Source organism: Carassius auratus, chromosome 18 (genome assembly GCF_003368295.1).
Source record: "Carassius auratus strain Wakin chromosome 18, ASM336829v1, whole genome shotgun sequence".
In the NCBI taxonomy this organism is placed as follows: Eukaryota; Metazoa; Chordata; class Actinopteri; order Cypriniformes; family Cyprinidae; genus Carassius; species Carassius auratus.
In genome coordinates this window covers 12,906,021-12,928,792 of record NC_039260.1, presented here as the reverse complement: position 1 = coordinate 12,928,792, position 22,772 = coordinate 12,906,021, and the positions used below count along the sequence as shown (strand labels likewise).

The window sequence follows — 22,772 nt, the reverse complement described above, 5'->3', positions numbered from 1 at the left end:
TAGCAGGTCACCTTCTCTGGATTATCAGGTTCACAAACCGCACCACAGGATCCTGCTCTCTTTTACTTAGAGTCTCTATCTTCTAGACCACAGATGGTGACTTCCGAATTGAAAAATGCTCTCTTTTGGCAGTGCATTATGAAAGCCAGTGAGAGAAAAAATCTAAATCAAACAATTCCTTTTGATCTCTTTTCAAGGTCAAAGTAAATGTGATATAAATAACTTGTTAGGCACTCGAGTTTCGATGTTTGTCTTTGTCTCACAGCATGCATCATTCATATGGAACTGTGTTCTCTGTCATATTTGCTTGTGATGGCTATCAGTGGCTGTGGGCTGTGGTGTGGGTTCTGCAGGACAGAGCACTAGCCGGAGGTGGCGGGACAAAGGAGAAATTGAGAGGCAGGTGAGGCTATAGTTAAAGGCATGCTTTGTGAAAACAGGAGGCGTTGGCTTCCTGAACCCTCAGTGTCCTCACTGCAAACATTAGCACTGGCATCTTAGTGCAGCATCAGATCGTGTGTCCTGTCCTGGCACACTTAGACAGGCATCGACTGGAGATAACGTGGATAGAGACAGGGTCGAGAATGGGGAACTGCTGTGGTTGTGAAGGGGACTCTGGTCATGAGACAGTGCTGGTCAGACAGAAGTTTGCATGGCCGAAGACGGATAGGGTCATCTTGGGGATAGACAGGTACTTGTTTGCAACACTGTTCTGATCCTTTTAGGAGATGAGATGCAGCTTGGCACTCATGTTTATCATTTAAACCTATAGTATTGCATTCTGTGTACAAATTTTTTTAAAGTGTCCACTTCTTTGTGCTAGAGAAGTTTGCTGGAGCCTGCTGATTCTGTTTAAAGGAGGCAAAACAGGATTGGACAATGTCCAATAAATGTTATTAAGAGAGCTGACTGGACACAGGTAGATGTCTTGTTTTGTTTGGATATTACAACTGAATACCATTGTTAGCCTAAATGCAATGTTATTTGAGAAAAATCAGCATGCATTAGATTATAAAATGATTCTTACAGTTCCAAAATTACAGTAGTTGTAGTAGTAGTACAGTAAATTATACATCATTTTTAAAAAAAATGTAAAAAGATGTCAATAACTAAAGAATCATTAAGAATTAAAAAAAGAAAAATGCAATTTATATTATAATCATTCACGTAAAGGAAATATCTAAAATAATATAATAAAAAAATATCTAAAATAATAAAAACATTAAGTACACACAAAAAGTTTTTTTGTATCTAACGAGAATTCAAGCAAACATAAAAAAAAATATCCCACCTGTTTGTATTCACTTAAGACAAACTGCTTGTGCTTACATTAATAACACATAAAAACAGAATTTTGAACAAGTTTGAATTTGCAAACTGCAAACAAATCCATATGTGACAGGCAGTGTTGGAAGTAACACATCACAAAAGTAACACAGTTACAGTAATACATTACTTGTTGCTGTAACATAATAATATAATGCATTGCTATTAACTTTTTGGTAATAATTTACATGTTACAGTCTCAATAATGCATGTTACAAAAAGGCATTTCAATCTGAAATTGTGGGGTGTTATTTTTATTTATTTATTTTTTTAAAGGGGTCATATGGGGTCAAAATTTTTCCTTTCTCTTTGAAGTGTTACAAGCTCTTTGTGCATAAAGAAGATCTGTAAAGTTACAAAGACTAAAGTCTCAAATCCAAAGAGATATTCTTTATAAAAAGTTAAAACTTCTCCACACCCCCAAAACAGCTCATTCAAACATGCCCCCACATCTCTACCTCACGGTGTGGGAAGATTTGCATAATCTGACCCTGCAGAGTAGTTTACAATGGGTCTGTGCTCAAAGGCTGTTTCTACAAAGTGGGGAAGTACCAACTTTGCAAGGACAGTCTGGTGCTTCTGACTCACAGCCTGGAAGTAAGTTTTTTATATTTAGAGAATTTGCCACTGATGATTCAAATGCAAGTTTTGAGCAGTGTAGAGTAGCGCTTGTTTTTGTTGTCATTTTTCAGATCAAAAAATCAGACATGGTTTTATGTTTATGCAGCACAAAACACAGCGCAATGCTTAAAAAGACAGTATAAGTCATTATAATCAGTAATCATGTCCCCACTGGATGCAACAAATGCCTCCTTTGTAATGGGTTTTATTGGTTTTGTCTCATCATGCTGAGAGACGGCATCACACTATGATGAGGGGCAAAGCATTTCCCTCACATGCTTGAGGTATCTGGCCAATCACAACGCACTGGATAGCTGGCCAATCAGAGCACACCTCGCTTTTCAGAATTATGAGCTTTGTAAAATTCAACGTGTTTTAGAAAGGCGGGGCATAGAGGAACAACAATAAATGTACATTATGTGGAAAATAAACCGCATAAGCATATTGCATCACATCAAATATACAACATAAGGTAATTTTAGCACATCATATGACCCCTTGAAGAATTTAAAACACTGCGAGACATTCCAGCACCAGAGAAAAAAAACTGCGGATAAAATAGTATGTCTGTTTCCAGTTGCTGGATTTCAATGGTCAAGATGACTGCAGAGACAGATTCTACTTTTTACGAGATGGACATACGCTCAATATACAGAGAAAACTCTCTACATATAAAAGTAGCATGAGTAACTTGAAGAAACCTCCGGACTGGTGTCATGCTAACACTAAGAGGGAGCTGCAGAAAGAATGCGGTGGACGAGAGCGCAAGCAAGACAAGGAAACAAAAAAATTAAGTTTTTCTTGGTCTGCCAAGCTGCTTGAACCCTGAGAAGTGAAGAGGCTCTTGGCTTTGAATGTTGTGGAAGATATGCAGCCTCTGTCAAAAGTAGAAAAATCAGCACATAATTTCTAGAATGTCAAGTAATATGAGGCCAAAGATCTTACTAATTTTGTTGTCCTATTTGCAAATCTCTATAAGATCTCTTAAAGATATAGGGCCCTATTTTAACGATCTGAAACGCAAGTGTCAAAGCGCGAAGTGCAAGTAAGTTTGTGGGCGGGTCTCGGCGCTGTTGCTATTTTCCCGGCGGGATAAATGGCTCTTGCGCCCGGCGCAAATCTAAAATGGGTTGGTCTGAAGTAGCTTCATTATTCATAGGTGTGGTTTGGGCGTAAAGTGAAATAAACCAATCAGAGCGTCATCCAACATTCCCTTTAAAAGCAGGCGCGCAAGTTCCATTATGGATTGCTATTATTATGGCGTATTTACCAGGCGCACGCCAGGAGCGGTTCACAGCCGAGGAGACTGATGTTCTTGTAAGAGCAGTGAAAGACAGAGAAGTTGTGTTGTATGGGGATGGGAGAATAATTAGCCTGAATAATTTGTAAGCTAGATTTATGCCTATTTTTTCACATCTTCGTGTCACACCACAATGATTTCCGTCATCTCATGTGTTAATATTTTTTAGTGTAACAATTTATGATTTGCAAAAATAACTGTTGCATCTGTGTAGATTACATGAGCAAAGTGTATGCGCGTTGTGCACGCTATACATTATGGTCAAGCATGCGCCCTTAAAATAGCATAATGAACAACGCGCAACGCGCCACTGACTTTAGACTAGGTTTTTTCTGGTCAGTGGCGCAATTGTTTAATGGAACAGCAAAATAGCACCAGGGATTGTTTGCGCCGGAACACGCCTCCTTTTTTGCGCTGAACCGCCCAGGTAGCGCAAGTTCATTCACTAGTTTAGCGACGTGCTTCTGTGGAGGGAAAAGCGCGCTTTGCGCGGGTGCAAAATAGGAATGACACATGCGTTGGTGTACAAAGTCAATTGCGCTGGGTGCAAGATAGGGCCCATAATGCTATGCAGCTTTAATGCTCTGGCTTTTTTGTTTACTGTTTATCTTCAAGGCCTTATTTCCATCCGAGATACTAATTTAAGTCGTTAATAAGAACAGAATGAGGCCTGCTGGATCTTGGTGTTTGCAGTGATGTAACACTGCATATGAATCCAGAGGAAATCAAATCTGTCATGTTTAGTTAAAGGTTTTTTTTGGATTGTGATCACATTTGATTTGAGAAAGCAGTGTTGTGTAAAGCGTAGAAATACTGCACATTAATAAAGTAATGGGATGTATTATCTGCACATGTACAGGGAGGTTGTGTAAGAAGACCAAACTACTGGAAGAATATTGAACCTAAAATGGGGTTTGTTCTTTCTGCATTTTGAATTATTCATAATGATTTCTGTTTGAAGTCTCTTTGATAGCACCCAGGCTTTTTCGTTGTTTCTGAATCATTAAATCCTGCCGTGGTTATACTGATCCAGATAATAGGGCAACGTATTGAAACTACAGCAAAATACTTGATTTTATAACATCATCAGCAGCAGCGAAAAAAAATGAAGGTATATTAGTTACAATGTCAAGGTCAGGGTCACTTGACCACCAAAATTAACATTCAGGTCTGACTAATAAATGTTAATGTTACGTATTTGTCAACTCTCATAGGTTTTGTTTACAGACCACTGTCAAGGTCCATTTATGGTGGTTGTAAGAGATTTTGTGAATTGTTATAGTATGCAAAACTGTTAAATTGAGTTCATTCAGTTTTCACCACAGACAAAGCTCTTTGAAATCATGAAAAGGTAATTAGAGGGCTTTCAATGTTTATGTAATTGAAGATGTGAAAACACCATTTAGCTTGTTCACATAGATCATGCCCAAAAATTAAAGTCACTTCCTAGGGCTCAATGCTGGGAATTTTGAACATTTTTTCTTGCCCTGCCAAAATTTTCATGGGCCTGACCAAACGACCGACCAAGCAATATCATAGATACAATAAATACCACAGAATGAAGATAAAATCGAAAGCATCTTTAGGTACAGGTCTAACAGTGGCGTTCAGGTACAGAAATTCAGTGATTCAGCAGTCTTCGCTGTATAAATTCAATTTAAATTGATTTTTACCCCGAACCTAACCTGCAGTTAATTAGCTAAATATGTTTGTTTTTTTTTCAAAATGATTTTTCTTTTTTTGTATGCGTTCACCTTTTTAGTGGGAGCTGTTGTCAGGTGAATCTTAATTTTTGTTCATGACTTTTCATAGTCGTGGTGCATGCGTTCTCAGAAACTCAGAATCAACCTACTCCGAGTGAAATGAACCAGCTCGGTTCAGCTGTTCTGAAACCAAAAACTTGAGTTTCCCATCTCAACGCAAGAGTCAACACAGAGTTCAAGTTTAAAGGAACACTCCACCGTTTTTTGAAATAGGGCTTATTCACATTATTTCCTATATTTAGATAGGTGGGCAAATGCATTTTTGTGTCAGTGCATGCATTGTTTTAGTTTGACTGGGTCGGCGTTAGCTTAGCTTAGCACAATGAATGGAATCCTTTGTTGCCAGCTAGCATGGTCTGAGTAAAAGTGAACAAAAAAATTAAAAAACCCCACCTAATTACTTCTTGTGGCCTGCGTATTCACAGCGAGTACAAATAGCGATCCAGATTAACACTAGGCGATTTCCTAGGCAGATATTGACTTGGGACTATATTATGGGGAAGCAAAGGCGAAGCACTGCTGCTTAGGCGAAGCACTGCTACTTCGGCGCAGAGATATCACGCAACACATGAAATCCCACGACTTCCGTCAACATACCGGCGTGAATAGTAGCTGCCTGGCTATTTTCCTTACAATACACGAATGGCGATGAACATGGCTGATTTTGAGAGAGACGAAGATGGTGACTTCTCAGACAGTCAAGAACCAGAACCATACCTATTTGAACCAGAGTTTACAGAAGACGAGCTGCGTGCTTTGGAAATAGAATGACAGGAGGAGGAAGTTGAGATCGCTCAACAGCCTGAGGACGTGAGGATGAGAGCCAACATGAACTGGTGGTGTGAATGTGGGGGAATATGGCAATCTATGCCGACGGAAATAGAGTGTCTGTGCTGTAGAGAGTGGGACATGTTTTTGCCATTGATGACCAATGGCGCTGATCCATTCTGCAGTACTCGATTTTTTTTCCGGTGTTACAAAGTGAACTGGAAAAAACGCCCCACGCCGAATGGACCAAATGGACAGCTGTCCACAGAGTAAGTGATTATTTTAATCATGACGCATGTATAGATCGACCCATATTATACCTGTATTCACATAGAGTTGATGTTTTCATGTGTTGCGTGATTCTCTGCGCCGAAGTAGCAGTGCTTCGCCTGTGCTTCCCCATAATATAGTCCCAAGTCAATATCTGCCTAGGAAATCGCCTAGTGTTAATCTGGATCGCTATTTGTACTCGCTGTGAATACGCAGGCCACAAGAAGTAATTAGGTGGGTTTTTTTTTAATTTTTTGATCACTTTTACTCTGGCCATGCTAGCTGGCAACAAAGGATTCCATTCATTGTGCTAAGCTAAGCTAACGCCGACCCAGTCAAACTAAAACAATGCATGCACTGACACAAAAATGCATTTGCCCACCTATCTAAATATAGGGAATAATGTGAATAAGCCCTATTTCAAAAAACGGTGGAGTGTTCCTTTAATCTCCATGATTTTTTTCCTCATCTGTTTACATCAACTACAATTCGGTCAAGAGCGTATTTCATGCTAGCCCTGGGTTATTGAGCAGTCCTTATTGTTTAGCACTGCTTCTAATAAATTATTTTAAAAGGTTGTTTACTCTCTTGTGCTTGGGAATCAAATAGGAATCAGATGTCTGTTTTCTTTCCAAAGTGTGACCTGAAGAAATTTATCTTGTTCACACACTGGAAGAAAATCTTCCCCACATATTATCCCAGTTTCAGCTTTTCAGTGAAGTCCATGGCCTATGAAATAAGGATTTGACCGGTCTGTGAAAACTTTTACTTAGTGCTTCCAAATTTAGCTTAGAATTGAACCTTTGATGTTTTGACTGGAGCCTCCATTACATTGGCATGTCAAGTCTTTTATTTAACTAGGTCAGTGAGTGTTTGTTAAAGGAGGTAATGGAAGTTAACCCTCTGGAGTCTAAAGGTATTTTTGGGGCCTGGAGAAGTTTTGTCATGCCCTGATATTTGTGCTTTTTTTCAGTTTCTTATACACATCTAAATGGCTAAAGTCTAATATCTCTGTAATCAGCACAAACTGGGCTATAATAATATGTGAGTAGCATGTATGTACATGATTGTGTTTATGAGAAAAAAAAATGTTATGCATGGTTAGTGAAAAACTAAAAATGTTAAAACACTTGAATAAGGTAATAAAACACATTTTGAGAACTGGAGCTTGTAGCCTAGAATTTTTCTTTCAAAATTATGTGAAAGTCATCTTGTTTACTCACTTAAAGAAAACATTATATTGATTTAAATGTTCTAAGACACTTTTTGTTGGTAAAAGTCATATGCGAGTAGGCGTCAACTATCATGAATATTATTGTGATTTACACCTGAGAAGACAAAGACCTGCATAATGAGCCTCTCAGTCAGCTGTGTGTCACTGAGAGTTAATAGTTACAAGAAACAATGTGAGGACAAAATAAATCTATATCTATTTTATGTTTGTAGCTTATTTAGAATATATTTAATTATCCCACAACATAATTTAATATTCACTTGGGAGTGCAGTTAAATAGTTTATTATGAACAATCAAAGCTGACTTTCAAAATGAATTTTTTGCATCATTAAAGTCACACAATCCTTCAGAAATCCTTTTAACAATCCTATTTTCTACAAAAAACATTTATTATTACTATTATCATTATTATTATTATTATTATTATTATTCATGTTGAAAAGAGCTGAGAATATTTTTTCCAGTTATTTAGGGGGGATAAATTGAAAGAACAGCATTTGTTACAGTTATTTATTTGTTACATTTATATTATTTACATCAAGCTTTTGAATGGTATAGTATTGTATATTGTTGAAACTACAGAATATTTCACTTGATTATATATTTAGTCAGGAATTATAGTTTGGAAAAAGTCTTTGGAAAAAGTCTAACTAGTAAAATGTTTACACATTATTTGAAAACTAGTACAAGTATATAAATAAATAAAAAGAGACTTACTCATGTTTATGATCTCTGCTGAATAAAGTGCTTCAGCCTTTTTTTCTGAGGAAATGCATTTCTCAAATCCTCAACTGCATCACATCTTTTTGGAGTGAATCATGTCTTATTCCTCTCATCGCGAAGCAAACAGTTAAATAAAAAAACTTGAAGAACAGTATCGCTGCGTTGTCTTCTGTTGTATGGGCATATTCAAGCCGTGCGCTTAAGTGAAACATTAGAATCTGAATAGAGCGTTCAGTGCGAAGCTTCGATGGTAATAAAACACAGAATATTCAAAGCTTTGAAGGGAGGAGCTGAACATGTTCTTCTCTGTAATAAAGGCAGGAAACTCTGTGTGTGTAAGCTAAGGGAGTGCAGTGTCATATTTTGGTGCAATATGGACACGTGACACGTTCAGAATGAATAAACTTTTAATAAAGTACAGAACAGCTCAAGCCAGAAACGGCGCACCTCACTCAGGCAGGCCTTATATGCTCCGAGAATGGACACTGCACTAGTGATACAAAACACACAGGTCTGTGAAGAGCATTACTTTTACCATAGACAAATTATTATTAGGCTGGGCTATTGTAAGTGTTTTTTTTTTTCTTTATGTCTGCCGCATTCGCAAGTATTTTCCAAGCAAATTAAGTGCATGTTTTTATCATGTGAAAAATTACTGAGTAACATGGCGGATAAAAGCAGCTAATTTTTTTACACCAACAATATACTATAGACGTACTACTTACCAGTTTAAAATTATACATCTGGCAAACTGCCTTCAATAGTCTTTTAATCTGTCTTGTACTCACTTAAATGAAAGTCCTCCCACACAGCTGAGGTCTTCTGCATTTTTGTCTTCTCTTCCAGAGGAACTGAATCATGATGCTCATGATGTTCATTCAGGGGCGATTCACAAGCCCCTTTCTACTATTGGGCCGAATGGTTCCCTTTGCTTAACTGTTCCATTCCGTGCCGATCTGGGCCAGTCAGCATGGTTTCATTTTCCACTGTGGTGCTTATAACTGAGCTCTTTTGATGCAATACAAATGGGTCAGCCTTGGTAATGAAGGTGTAAAATAAACAGCAATATGGATGATGACATATTTCTGTTTTTGGGACTCCTTTTTTATCTGATATTTACTTCATTCAATAGCAGAAAGAAAACTCTTGACGTGAAATATAAAATAAATAGAAGGCAATGACAGGTATAATATCAATAAGCGCAAATGTTCCCTCCACAGTCCAAACTGTCTCAAACATTTTTTTTTTTTATTGAATGTATCTTAGCTTTTTACTTCAAAGGCTGTTTGATCAAATTGCGCGCGCAACAGAGTGGTGACGTCACTCCGGGCAGAGCACCGTTTATAATCGTGCCGCTCCGTACCAGGCTTACGTGGAAATACAACTGAACCATTCGGCCCGACAGTAAAAAAAAGCGGCTATATTAAAGTGCGTATTACCATCGTTTCGTGGGGGATGCCAGGTGTAAAAAAAAAAAAAAAAGATTATTCGAATCTTTCGAATTTCAAATCGAATGCCAACCCACCGAACAAATATTTGAATAATTGAATAGTCTGATCCAGCCCTAGAAATTTATGTCATTAATTGCTCACCCTCATGTCGTTCCAAACCCGTAAGACCTTCGTTCATCTTTGGAACACAAATTAAGATATTTTTTAATGAAATCGGAGAGCTATCTGACCCTCCATAGACAGCAATTTAACTGAAATGTTCCCAGGTCCAAAAACTTAGCAAATACATCAGTAAACAAATCAATTTTGTGAGATCAGTGGCTCAACTTCACTGACTTTTCAAAAACTTTTTTTGTGCAAAGAAAACAACAATAACATGATTTACTCAAACATTCTTCTCCCCAAGTTTCGTCTTCCGCCATTTTGGACAGTACCCAAGAATGTATTGGACATGATCAGCATTGTTTACGTTTGTGGGGGAAACGCGCATGACAGTAATCTGCGTAATAATCATTTACGCTGAGGGGAAAGCGTGCATATGCACTGTAATACTCTAATATAAAATTGTGGAAGACGGGGGGAGCTATGAAGACAAACGAAAGTCTTACGGGTTTGGAATGACATGAGGGTGAGTCATTAATGACAGAATTTTCATTTTGGGGTGAACTATCACTTTAACTTTTAAATCATTTTAAAAGTTTTTAAATTCCTTGTTTTTGTTGTTGTGATAATTTTTTTTTATGTTTATTTTACTTTTCTTTTATGTAAAGCACTTTGAATTACCTTTGTGTATGAAATGTGCTATATAAATCAACTTGCCTTGCCTTTAATAATCTCCTGCAAGTCTGAACTCGTTCAGTGTACCAGAATAGTCTACACAAGGTCATAACTCTGTGAGCTTGGGTTTCTGTGTTGACACACACAGAGAGAGAGGATGGTGGGAAGATTTATAGGGCAAATCCTTACACATCAGGGAAGATGTCCCCTTGACTTTGATGACTTTATGAGCTGCAGACTGCTGTGTGCTGCCGATAAGATGTATGTACGTCAATAATCACACACTTCCCTTTTGCAGATAACTTAGACCAGACCACACATTCAAATCTCATGACAAGAGTGATGTCACGTCTGTGATTAACATGAGCACAGCTTTACGGAAAATCTGTGACCGTGACTGTGGTGCAGGTTCAGTTATGATTATATTGGGATATTATATGATGCATCATAATATATTGAATCATGTGGCACTGCATACTTGCTGTACCGCAGTGTAGTTTGCTGATATTCAGCTCTGGTCAGCATTAGAGATCGAGGAGATGTAATTGTGCCAGTCACTGGATAGCCAGCTTAACCTTTGTGTCTTATTTAATGTAGCTCATTACTCTAACTCTTACTCACTGATTTAAATAAAGCTCTGTCAGCCCTTCAATGCCCCAAGCTGGGATTTCCATGTAATTGCACATGCATGGAGAAGAGGGTGATCTCTTCTCTTTAAAGAAGGTTATTTCAAATACACCTTTGTTTTGCTTAATTTCTATTTAACATTTTTTCAACAATAACCCTCGTTACCATAAAGGGTACCTCATTATGAAAATTCTGCCATCACCTATGTGTTGTTTCAAAATCTATTGACTTATTTGGAAGAAGAACATTTAGTCATCTAGTGAACCGATCTTTCATAATATCCATCTATCTCAAATCTGGTTCTGTTTATAAAAAATAAGAAAGTTTAACACTGTTTTTTTCTTCTTTTTTTTGTCCCATAATTGATCTTGTTAAACCTAATACATCTTGACCTGACATATCAGAATTCTTGTCTGTTTTTCATTGTTATGAAAAAGATCATTTTAGATATTCTACAAAACATTTGTATTTGTATTCTAGGAAGACAACATAAGGTTAAGGGACAGGGTTTTCATATTTTTTGTGAGTTTACTAAAAAATTATGACGTTTTAATTCAACAAAATCAACAAAGTGGAATTGTGAATGAATCCTTCTCAGTACAATCTATAATATGCATTTGAATGGATAGGGTGAATTTTCATTTCATGATGACTTTAAGACAACTAAAAAAATAGCCTAAGCAGGAATGAATACATGGAGCAGTTATTTGAATGCTTTATTTGTGCTGACTCCAACTAAAAACAAAGCATATCTTTGGTGAAGACAGATTTATTACTTATCTTCTCCTATTTTAATCCCTGCTTTGTGGCGCTTAAGTTTTAGCTTTCACATAATTCACTTAAATTCACATTCAACTCCAGTCAAGGCCAGTGAGAACATTTTCTGCTGCCAGCTTGGAGCTCATAAAGATTGAAACTGATTACAGTGCCCCTTACACTTCATTAACTGTTACTTTTCTTTTCCTATAATTAAAACCTTTTAAGTCTCGATGTAAAGGAGGTAGTGAAGGATTTTTAAAATGAAATAAATCTGAGAACAATAGATTAAAAAAAAAAAAGATTGTAGGGGAAACTTGGTTCTGTTTATCAGTTAATGATTGGATGGAGGCAGTTGTGTGAAAGTTTGGGGTTTAAGCTGACTAAATGATTGGAGAAATTCTGCATAATGTCTGTCACATTGTCAGAAGACGGATTTATGTTATTTTGATAAAAAATTTCAATATTTGTTTGCATTTACAAAAAAAAAAAAAAAAAGGAAAAGCAGTGTAGTAAAACGGAAAGTGAACAGCCCCTCATACTGACTGTGAAGGCCACAATTTCAGTTTCAGACTGGAATGCTGGGATTTAGCTCTAAAGTAGACTTCAAGAACACCTTTACAATTTATTTATTCGCTGACTAATGACATTTCCAGATCATTCTCTGAATATTTGGTCTCATTCATAAGATATATTTCCCTTCCTGTGCTCAGTCTATCTCTCCTCCCAACAACACTGCACATCCTGCCTATGACAGAGGCAGGCAGAGATTCAGAGTAGGTTCACTCTCTTCACCCCTCCCTTCCTCTCTCCCTCCTCCCTGTGAGTGTGTGCAGCGCTACGTCAGAGCAGAAGACTGGTGTGTATTTGTGTGTGCATGTGTGTGTGTTTGTTCGCACAGGCTGGTGACTGTGTGAGCCGGTGAGGAAACAGGAGCGTCGGAGATAGGAGACTCCACACAGACAGCAAAATCACGATGCTTACGCCTTTGCCCGCTTCAACGGCGAAACGTGCTGGTTTTACCTGTTCTGCATTTTGACGGCCATGGAGATCTCAAACATCTCTGCTGCTCTCTCGAGAAACGGATGAGATTGAGATTCTGGAACTATTCCGTTAGGGCTCTTCTGGGGACTCTTTCCTTTTACTTCGACTGATTCGTTGCCTTTCCTGCAGTGTTTTCCTATCTGAATCTTTTCAAATGGAAGCAGAAGTGGACTTTCAGTAAGTGTCAGTCATTCAGTTGGAAGTTTGACACTTGGAGCTGTTTGGATCAAACATGTGGAGCCAGTCAGGATATTCCAGCCATTACCAACCTCATCCCGCTCACCCCTTTTACCATGTGCCCTACAGGTGGGTTGGCCTTCCTGTTTTATTTTAGATCACAATAGAGGTTAACGATAAAGTAGGCGAAGCTAGGATTTTGGAAACACCGTTTACAGATTTGGCATTTTGTAATGGGGAATGTCCACAGAATGCTTCCGAAGGGTCATTTCAGGATGGATCTGCCTGACAGTTGATGCTGAAACCGTTTGGCAGGTTTCGTTGGATAATACTAGATTAAATCTAAACCACATGCGTCTGTGGCAGGGATTACGTCGAGATGAGATTGAATTAACTACTTTATTTATGTCAAGACATTGAGGAATTCCAACAGGTTCTGCTGAACTGGCAAGTCGAGCAAGTTCTGTGGAAGGGAAGATGTGATGCATGAAAACATGTCATAAATACTTCACCCGCTGTTTCTTTAGTTTCCTTCTATCTCTGTTTGAAGTTGTAGAGTGTGCTTCAAAGACAGACGGCATGTCTTTATATTTCATTGTCCTCCTGACTGAAGGTTTTGTATTTCTTGAATACCAGTGGCAGCATTCCTATCTTGAAGCCAAATACTTCTGCAAGTGTGTTTACTTTCCTCATAAATGAGTGTTTCCTAATAGCTCAGAATGGATAGAGATTGTTCTTTCACTATTTATTCATTGCAGGCCCTTGGCTCAGATGCATTTCTCATGATTCAGTGGAAATACTACTGCTAGTTTGGAGTTTGTTTGTATTTTAGTGTGTTTTCAGAGGCACGGCAGGGGTTGCTTTATTATAGTCTGTTTTATGTTTATTCCTGCACTGAGGTAATTATACCAAACCCATTATTGTAATAACTGCCCATGTGTTTGCCTTTCACTTTCCCTCTCTATTTACTGGAAAAACTACATTTGGGTTCTGACTCCAATTAAGCTGGCCAACTTCTCTAGCATTTGTTTAACCATCATATGAGAGTGGCCTGCTTTCGATTCATCTGATAATACTTTGCTGAAAGTGTAACTTATGTTGATGTTGAGTAACAGTTCATCCAATCTCTTGTAGTACTACAAGTTTGAAGATGATGTTTCATTAAGGATTGCATCATCTGTTGTTCTACAATAAAATGTGAAATTTTACTGTCTATTTGATTTCGTCTGCTTGGTAAAAGTGACGTTTGGTTGAATGGTTTTACTCAATAGACTTGAATAAAAAACATTGTAATGCATGCTTGCTGTTCAAAAGCTAGCTTGAAATCGCAGAGATATAGTAAACTGAGACTTATCTAAATGGCAACTTAGCTCAGTTAACAATAGAATAACAATATGCTAGTGCTACATACTGTACACTCACTATCCATTATGGTGTTTGGTTTCTATTATGTTTATAATCTCATAAAATCAATATCATAATAATCTGCTCTGTTAAGTGGCGTTTCTAGGCTTTAGGCTCCAGCATCCTTGAACTAGCAGTTTGGAGAATGAATTGATTTGGATGGACTTGGAATAAAGTTTTTATTGCATGGTTTTTCCTTCAACTTGCAATTTAAAATTCCATTTTTGAATTGAACCTAACTTCAACAATGGAAGGTGGACCCTCAGTCAACCTTGTTGATGTTGTGTAGTTATTGAATCATCTGGATTATACTTAAGGCATATGGTTCCACTGTCAGTACAAGGCCAGAATTGACCATGAACACTTATTTAGCCACTGTGTGTTTAATTTACTTTTGGTTGTTTGATTTTAGTTAGTTGGTTTTTGGTAAGGTTAGTTGGGCTTAAGCAGATAAAACTTTGTAACGTGAAAAACAACAATTATCTGTTGTTGCTATTAATTATTAAATGGAATAATTGATTCTGATTGGTTAATTGCAGAAATCTGTGGTAGTTAAATTAGCATAACTGAAGCTGAACTATTTAACTGCTCATTTTTCCATGCAAGCAATTTTTTTTTCCCATTTCATGTCTATTAATCTCCATGATCTGTGGAACCCCCACCCCTCCCCCGACCCACATAATAAAATAATTGTGACTCAATATTATCCCCAATATTTAGTAATGCTTAACTTCAGTTAACCACATTAATTAACATAAACTAACAATGAAAAATTGTTCTAAAGCATTTTTTATTCTTTGCTAATTTTAATGTTAACCTTTACTAATACATTATAAAACCAGAAGTTTAAACCGTTAATATTATTTCATGGACTTGAGCTAAAATGAACTAATAATGAACGGTTGTATTGGTAACACTTTAGTATAGGGACCAATTCTTACTATTAACTAGTTGCATATCAGCTTGCATATTACTAGCATATTGGCTATTTATTAGCACTTAAAAATCCTGCAGGACCATATTCTACTTGTCCTACCCAATACCTAAAATTGTTGTATTTTTATTAAAGTGAGAAAAGATGAATAAATAGTTAGTAATGCCTTAGCTAATGGTACCTTATTGTAACATTTACATTTATTGTTTTGGTAAGTATCAATATAATACACTGGACAATTACAACTGCTCATTATCACAAAATAAATCCCTTCAAGGTGCCACAATATAAGATTTTGCAATAATTGTAATATATCTCTTTACATATTTATTTTTCTATATGTGAGGGAGTGTGTGATGCACTTGTAAAGCTACTCTTGTAATATTTGTAATGTGCATATATCCTTGCATGTACGGATGAATGCAGCCATTGTGATTATTCTGTATTGCAGTGACTGGATTGGCCCACACAGCAGGTGAGTGTGAAAGAGAAGATTGTCTGGATTCAAGTCCTGATTCATCGCCTGACCTCATTTATATGATAGCATATAACTTACCTGTACATCTTAATTGATTGACAGTTTCATTAGTTCCTCATTTAACACCACACTAACACGTTCATTATAATCAATCGGTCAGTCTTTTAAGTGTACTAGATTGCTCTGTGATTTTCATCATGCAGTACTCAGAGGCCTCTTCTATATGCAGTGTAATATCAGAGCTGATTATCAATGCAGCTCTTCATGAAAAGATCTTGAATCGGAGACAAAACTAACAGCACTGTCTTTTTTGTAATTATCTGTGCCATTTACAAAAAAAGATTTTGCACTCGGAGCGCATCTGCTTCTCTAGACTCAGCACGAACCAATCACATTTCAGCATGGGTCCCAGAGAAGCCATGCTGAGACCCCAAAAGAGGGCTAAAAAAAGTCCCATGCTCATCTGAGCTGGATCCTGCCTCTGACGCGGCTCTGTGATTTATCTAGTGCTGTCAAAAGATTGAGAGGATCAAAGATCAGAGGGATGATCCAGATGTGTGGATAAGTGATTTGTGAGAGCCTCCGACTCATTCGTGTCTCTTTCTCTGTGATGAGTGGACATCCAGCCAGTGGAATGGAACATTTTTATTTCTATGTGAGGACAGTAGATGGAACAGCAAGGGATATTGCATGTCTTGAATCCGCTAAGGGGTAAAAATGCTAAGCAACTGTTTCCAGTGCTGCTTGGGACTGAACCACTATGCAAGGTAGGACTAAAAGAGTGTTTGATGTTTGAGATGTGCCTATTGAGAACTGACTGGATGATAGATGCACTGAACCATGCTCTATATTTGTCTTGAGTTTTGTCCAGTAGTATCAAAGTATAAAAAACATATACATTTATTCAAAGAGCAAAATTACATAAAAAATACTTTATTAGGATACTTTATTTCTAAGTATATATATATATATATATATATATATATATATATATATATATTGAAAATATTTAAATGTATTTACATTTATATATTTATATTCATAGAATTTATATTATATATATATAAATATATTTAGTACATAAACATAATATAAACATATTTTTTCTTAAATATATACACGTGTGTGTATCATAGATAACAATTATACACACACAGTACACACAAATAATGTAAACAACTTTTATTGTTGGATGCGATTTAATCGCGACTCATTTTTTTACATCGTGAAATCTGTAACAAATGCCTTGCAGATACAAACGGGGTAATATAATGTTTTTATGTTTTGATTAAAAGATAGTTAACACTAAACGTCAGCGAAACCCTAACAATTCTCAATTTTTACAATAGTGCTCTCATTATAAAGTTAGCCTATATGACAGTAGTTATTAATGTTCTGCATTTCTCTATAGAGTTGCGCTCACTGAAGATGACCAGTAGAGTGAACATTTGATAGCAAGTTTTGAATCAATGGGATTAAACTCATAATTTAATGTAGAATACGCTACATTTATACAACATAATTTTAATATTAGGACTAATATGTCCACTAATATGCCCATATAATATGTCCACGATATATATACACCGGCTGAAAATATTTTGAAATCACTTGTACCTTACATGATCGAAAAAAATCCAGTCTCTGCCTGTGTCAGTCTGAGTCTTGATAAAGTTTTAAATACCTTCCGCCAAGATGCTCCTGTGTCGGTCACGGATGATGGAAAGTGAAACATAAATCTATAGGGGTGGTTGGATTTATTCACACACTTTAAAATATTAATTTGAAGCTTCTTTCTTTTCAGATTTCTTATTCACGGCTTTATCATAATAGGCTGCATATTAACTTATATATAGTCAGAATGGCATAATCAGTAACAACCCGCGGATATTCGACTGTGAGATTGGTAGTCAAATCAGGCTCCTCGAATCGAAGCATTGAATCATCGACTATTCGGGGTCACCCCTAATAAATAGATGTGAATATAAAAAAAAAAAAATAATAATAATAAATGTACGATACTCCTGTGAAATTAGTCATAGCCCAGTTCGTGACATTTTCTTTTTTAATTATCATTGGCTGATAGAAATGTATTAAAAAATAGTATTTTAGATGGTAATGAGGTCAAGACCCTCGATGACGTCATGATCTGTTCTGTGGTGCAGCATTCAAAATTGTGGACAAACCAGTTCGTAAAATAACCTCTGAATCTTCTTCTTTTTTTTTTTTTTACTGGTTCATTAAAACTATATATCTGAATCAGGAAACTAATCAGACTTCTAATCACTTTTAGTGAGCATGAGGGAGGCTAGTGGTAATAAAAATATACAAATTAAAATAATCTTTTATCCCCCAACTCTCGTAATGATCACTTTTAGCTATATGTATATATTATGTGCTTCTCAAACAGAAAGCTGCATCCTAAAATTCAGATGATTTCAGTATCGACTCGTTTTCTTTCAGTTTATTTTCGTGAATTTAAATGTATGCGGCCTTCGTAGGAAGCAGCCTTGCATTTGAGAGACTCCAATAGATAAGCTTTGAACTGAAAATGGCTCTGAATGAGAAGTCGAACAACATGATACCGGCCACAAACCTTTGAATGGTAGTACATTTTGTAAACCGATCTTTCTTTAGGGATGTTTAAATATTTGTACTGAAATAAATGCCACCTCATTTGCTAAATATCTCACGCCTTAGTCTCAACAGCTCAACTGACATTTAAATGTCGCTTTTCAACAAGGGACCCAGGCTGCAGCATAGATCTCGCTAACATGCCCCGACTGTCAGTGTGTGTACTGTATGTGCATCAGACCTTAAATATTAATTTATGCTAGCCATTTATAAACCCCTTTTATTGCAGCCGAGGAACGTTTTAATCTTTAATTGAGAGATCCATTATAATCTCTCCTAGCGTTGTGTGAAATCACAGAATGTAAATGGCATTGTAAGAGTCAAGGCCAGCAGCAGTTCAATTCCCATTTAAATGAATCTGAAGGCCTGCAAAGATTGACATTGATGTGAATTGAGCTGTGCCGAATAATGAAACGAGCATCATCTGTCTTTGTAGGTTGAGAGAGGTCTAAAAATAACATTGGTGTGAGAAGTGTGTGTGTGTGTGTGAGAAGTGTGGATCAGCACCAGGTGTTCGGGTTCAGGGGCTGATTTAATATTGCCATATACAACAACATTGATGGGACTCCTACTTAAATTACCTAAATAAAAATATAATGCTCAAGAGAAAATATGAAACAGACTTTGAAGGGGAATGGGGCTTTCGTGAAGACCAAGAGAAATGGAGGGGGAGAGCTTGTCGTAAATGTCTTGAATAATTTCAGATGTCATGGTGGGTGGTGAAAATTCCAGTAAATGTTTGAGAATAATGTCGCTGTTGGAGACTTGCAAAAAATACCGTTTCTGTGAACCACCATGGTATTTTCTTGAGGTTTGCTGTGGAAATGGCACTAGAGGTCTGAATTACATTTGTTGTGGTGTGAGGAAAAGTTGTGGGCAGACAGTATAATTAAGTTTTTGTCTGTTATTTTTATTTGGTTTTTTTAAGAATTAATCTGTGTAGCACATTTCTAGGTTCCTTGTAGAATTGGCAAGTCTGATATGTTTCTTCAAATCAGTTTCTTTTAAACAGATTTAAAAAAAATCCAATTTTAAACAGATTCACAAATTGCTGGAACGAGGCCTAATATTATTAATACCATTCGATGTGCAAGTCGGGTGGAACAGAAATACAATTCTGTTGATGAAATGAAACTTGAGGGAGCAGGTGGGGTACTGGATTGAGAAAATCTGTCCCACATGGACCAAAACATTGCTTGCTTGTATTAATGAGAATAATATGATATTTCAAAGCCTGTAGTTTAATAAAAATAAAATAATCATAGCAATTTATTCTCTGATCAGTAAAGAGTTTGTATAATTTCATTATTTACATCATATTGCAGAAACGATTACATAACTAAAATCAGTGCAACTTGTTTTAACGCTAATTTATGTCTTAGCCAACAGGAGGCTGGGCTTTACTACTGATATAAATGTTTAATATTTCAAGCTGTTCTTTTCAATTTTGACTTCATAATTTAGATTTGATAATTTGTTATTACTGTTGGCCTATTGTAATAAATGTAAAATATAAATTTTAAATTATATAAAATATATAGTACCATTCAATAGTTTAGATTCAGTAAAAAAAAATTATAATAATTTTGGAAATGAATATTTTGAGTCGTTTGTTCATCAAGGGTTTGTGAAACAAATCAAAAGTGACAGTAAATACATTTATAATTTTGTTAAGATAAATGCTTGAACTTTGTTAGTTAAACAAACCTGAAAAAATAAATGTATTACCGCATATTATATGAGCATCATTAAGCAACATTAAGCATCACACCGGTTTTCAACATTGATAATAATAAGAAATATTTATTTTGCACATATTAGAATGATTTCAGAAGGATCATGTGACATTATAGAGACTGAATGTCTAATGTTTCACAATATTTCACATTTTAACTTTTTTTTTTTTTTGGATAAAATATAAGCATCTTTCAAAAGACATTAAAAAGAAATCTTACTGACCCTAAACATTTTAACAGTAGTGTAAATATCTTATATATAAATGTAAAACTTATTAAATATATATTTTTTTGTTGTGTTCTTTTATTTAAAATGATTTTTTTTTTGTATTTTACTTATGATGCTTCCTCAGATCATGTAGTATTTTTATAATATTCTGTAATATAGCATCAAAAACCTGAAAATTATCAAGATTATAATTTTATAGATAATTTAATACATTTATATATAAGAATATAAATATTTAAATCACCCAACCTTACTTGATTTACTGGGTTTATCTTTTGTTTAACCTGTGACCTTCATTCTCAAACCAGCCTGAATTTTAAGCTATTTGAGGAAGCTAAATCTAGGCGAGTTAAACCTAGAGTCAGGTCTGCATGACTCATCATGTAAACACAAACACTCAATGACCAGGGATTTTACAATACCACACACCATTGGTTGAACATAATCTGCCCTACCCCTCTCTCTGTGTGTGTGTATGTCTCTCTTTCTGTGCATGTCTTTATGTGTGTGTGTGTGTGTGTGGGCATGAGTGCAGTGACTCATACAGGCAGCAGATTGAATCAAGAGGGAACAATAGATTTTAGCAGAACAAATGGTCAGAGGGAAAAGGCATGGATCAAAGAGCCATATTACCTGTTTCCTGCCTCATTTTACCTTCTGTAGAACACGACAGCAGCACTCTTTATTCTTCTTACATCCTCCACAATGACAGAACTACATCTCTCACAGAGAGGAACGGCCACACAGCTGGGCCTCGGGCAGCAGGAGACTATTTTAAACTGAGATCCATGTTTCCTCTGGCCTCAGTGGACCTCCGCCTCTGCTTTTACTTCAGACATCAAGTATCAGTTTTATGCAGCGCAACAGCATCAGTAAAGCACAGAGGAATATGAACAGATTTAAAGCTCCTTAATTACATGTGGTATGTTTTTTTGTTTTTTACCCCTTTCACGCCTTCTGGGCTCCTTATCAGGGTTTAACAAAACTGCATCCACAAGTGCCAAGGTTTTTTTTTTTGTTTTTTTTTCTGAGATAAATGCTAATAGGTTTCAAACACTGTTTTGCATATGCTTGCTCTCAGGCTACACATTGGAAGAATCATCTTTTGTCCTTGACGGATCTCTTTCCCTGTCTGCCTTTTTTTTTTTTTTTCCGGTCACATTCACTTTGTTTTGTGAATTTTATGGTCAAAATCGATGGGTGTCTATGCAATCGTGAATTTCACTAGAGGGCAAAAGATTTCCCAAAATAGATTTTTCATAGGGTTCAAGTGATCATGTGAATAATCTACACTGACCAATAGAAAGCTGTGACTGACCTGTGTTTCATATATTTCTATGCTATTGACAATGAATAATGGACATATTTGGGCAAACAAAATTTAGTTTAATATCTTATGGGCAAAAAGAATCCAGTAGTTATGTCTCTGCAAGTGGCACATTTTCTAATTTTCTGAAAATATGAAATCTTGTTTATTTTCTCATTCTGAAGATGTCACATTCATTATTATGATTGATATTGGCAATATACTATCAAGACAGATATTTCAGTATTTTTAAATGATGATGGATTACTGAGAATGAGATTCTGGAATAGAGTTTGGCTTAAATTAATTGGCCCAGAAACTGTAAACAGTTATATGATCTTTGTTTAGCGTTCTTCCATCTGATAATTTTTTTTTCCATGTAGCCATTATATGTTATACTAAATATAAGAGTTTGTTTAGATTAACCAATATTGACAACAGTTGAAACATTGTTCCAGAAGAGAACTAACATAGTTTTTTTTTATTCTGTTTACCAGCATGTCCTTCCAGTTTTTCCAGTTGGGTGACACTGGAGTTAAATTTGCTTTACATGTCATTTGAATACTGGGTCATCAGAGCAGTTCTGTTTACACTCAACCGCTCTTCGGTCTTAGTTTAACGTTCCCATGACTTGTCAGGTTCACCGAAATGTGATTGCGATTAGAGTCAAAGATAGAGAAAGGGATATTCCCATTTCCCACACTAGAAATATGACAACATTTTTTTTTACCCAAAGTCAGTTATCTTTGCACCTATACTCCATTTGTATCAATATAAATGGTCTCGTTTTCTTGTCATTTTTTGTTAGTTAACTTGTTAACACAATGTTCCACCCACATGTCTGTAAAATGACATCAGGGCATTACTGTATATTAATGATAAAAATTGAGAATTTGTTGCATTGTTGAAGTGATTAATTTATTTATACCGTCTGTATGTCTCAGATCGTTCTCTAACTTTCAAGGTTCACTTTGTTCACTGTTGATGCATGAGAGGACTTGTTGGTTAATCTAATTTCTCCAGACGACTGAGCTATTGAATTTATTGCTGTTTCTATCCTGCTGATGTTCTGAGATGAAGGAGGCTTGTGAATTACTTTTGACATCATAGACATGAAGAGACATTGTTTTGCTTAACAGAAAGGTTAGAGACTTTATTGAAGAGACCTTTTGAACTTTGGTTCATCCACATGAGCCTTATTTTACTCTCTATT

At 36.2% G+C, this 22,772-nt stretch overlaps 1 protein-coding gene across 9 annotated transcripts in view; it reads left to right on the top strand.

Moving 5' to 3' along the window:
* The window catches only part of LOC113118487 (pleckstrin homology domain-containing family A member 7-like), a 98,272-nt gene that overhangs the window by 10,721 nt on the left and 64,779 nt on the right, over nucleotides 1-22,772 (top strand). The window contains exon 1 of one of the 9 annotated variants that reach the window (XM_026287707.1): nucleotides 12,317-12,967. The exons of 7 other annotated variants lie outside the window; for them this stretch is intronic. In XM_026287707.1, coding sequence (XP_026143492.1) covers nucleotides 12,894-12,967 — 74 coding nt within the window. In that variant the 5' untranslated portion in view covers nucleotides 12,317-12,893. Of the gene's footprint in view, nucleotides 1-12,316; nucleotides 12,968-21,155; nucleotides 21,176-22,772 lie in introns of those variants that run through there. One more of the 9 variants, XM_026287709.1, reaches the window with a different exon arrangement.